The sequence below is a fragment of the Perkinsus marinus genome (assembly GCF_000006405.1).
Source record: "Perkinsus marinus ATCC 50983 genomic scaffold scf_1104296976072, whole genome shotgun sequence".
NCBI lineage: Eukaryota > Perkinsozoa > Perkinsida > Perkinsidae > Perkinsus > Perkinsus marinus.
The window spans coordinates 1-1,113 of record NW_003200532.1 but is presented as its reverse complement, the minus strand read 5'-3'; the positions used below and the strand labels follow the sequence as shown (position 1 = coordinate 1,113).

Here is a 1,113-nt window from a genome sequence, read left to right as displayed (position 1 = left end):
GAGTGATGGGGTCACAGCTGGAACCATCCCAGGCAGCAAGGTCAGCCATCTGATCGGTGATACAGACGGCGGCCTGACCGAGAACACTGTGGTTCTTCATAGAGCGTCCGCTGAAGCCGTGAGACATTGTTTTTTTTCGAGAAATGAACTAAAAGCAAACCAATCCACAGCTACATAATTACAATACTCTAGATAAGCTCTTCATCCCGGCTGTTCATAGCTGTCGCTCAGCTGAAATGGCCAAGAGACACTGCCGAGACACCGAGTAAATGCGAACCACGTTGAAGCGCTTGACACTGCGCAGCTCAATAAGTGAGCACACAAGCACGCTGTCCCAAAGCTTACATAATTACTCCTGAGAATGGGGCTAAAGCATCATGTATAATAGTAGATGTCATTGAATGTTTGGTATGTAGCCTTCTTTAGGAGTCTATTAGATGTACGAGGTCAAAGTGGACGATGTCGAGTCATCACATCGTCTTGGGCTATCGCCAATGATCATGTCCGACCATCTCACGATCACCAACGATCATGTCCGACCATCTCACGATCACCAACGATCATGTCCGACCACCTCACGATCACCAATGATCATGTCCGACCATCTCACGGTCACCAGTGATCATGTCCGACCATCTCACGATCACCAGTGATCATGTCCGACCATCTCACGATCACCAGTGATCATGTCCGACCATCTCACGATCACCAACGATCCTGTGTGACCATCAAACAGCCATCAATGACCATACCCGTCAAACCTGAAGCGTCATTAAGTGGAACCTAGCGATGTTGAGTCCCTGGTTAATCATCTTGACCAAAGTCTCGATGTCCCAATCAGAGGGACCCATAGTGCAGGTAAGAGTGGTCTTACGAGTGATGGGGTCACAGCTGGAACCATCCCAGGCAGCAAGGTCAGCCATCTGATCGGTGATACAGACGGCGGCTTGACCGAGCACACTGGTTCTCCCAGACCTTAGCGAAGCATCACGCTCACTACCCGAAGACCGTGACTAAGTCAACACACTTAAGATGAAATGCAAGGAACACGGAATCACCGAAATAATTGCCTTAAACAGGCAAAGCCCTCACGTGAGAGGAGCACAATTATTA

The 1,113-nt window shown here is 49.1% G+C and overlaps 1 protein-coding gene across 1 annotated transcript; it reads right to left on the bottom strand.

Annotated features, from left to right (window-relative positions):
• Positions 1 to 755: 755 nt before the first annotated feature.
• Pmar_PMAR028573 (hypothetical protein) lies at positions 756 to 1,013 on the bottom strand (the record flags this gene model as incomplete). The annotated part of the gene is made up of 1 exon (XM_002764813.1): positions 756 to 1,013. A coding segment is annotated over one exon (258 nt), but the record flags the coding sequence as incomplete, so codon positions are not given.
• Positions 1,014 to 1,113: the final 100 nt, after the last annotated feature.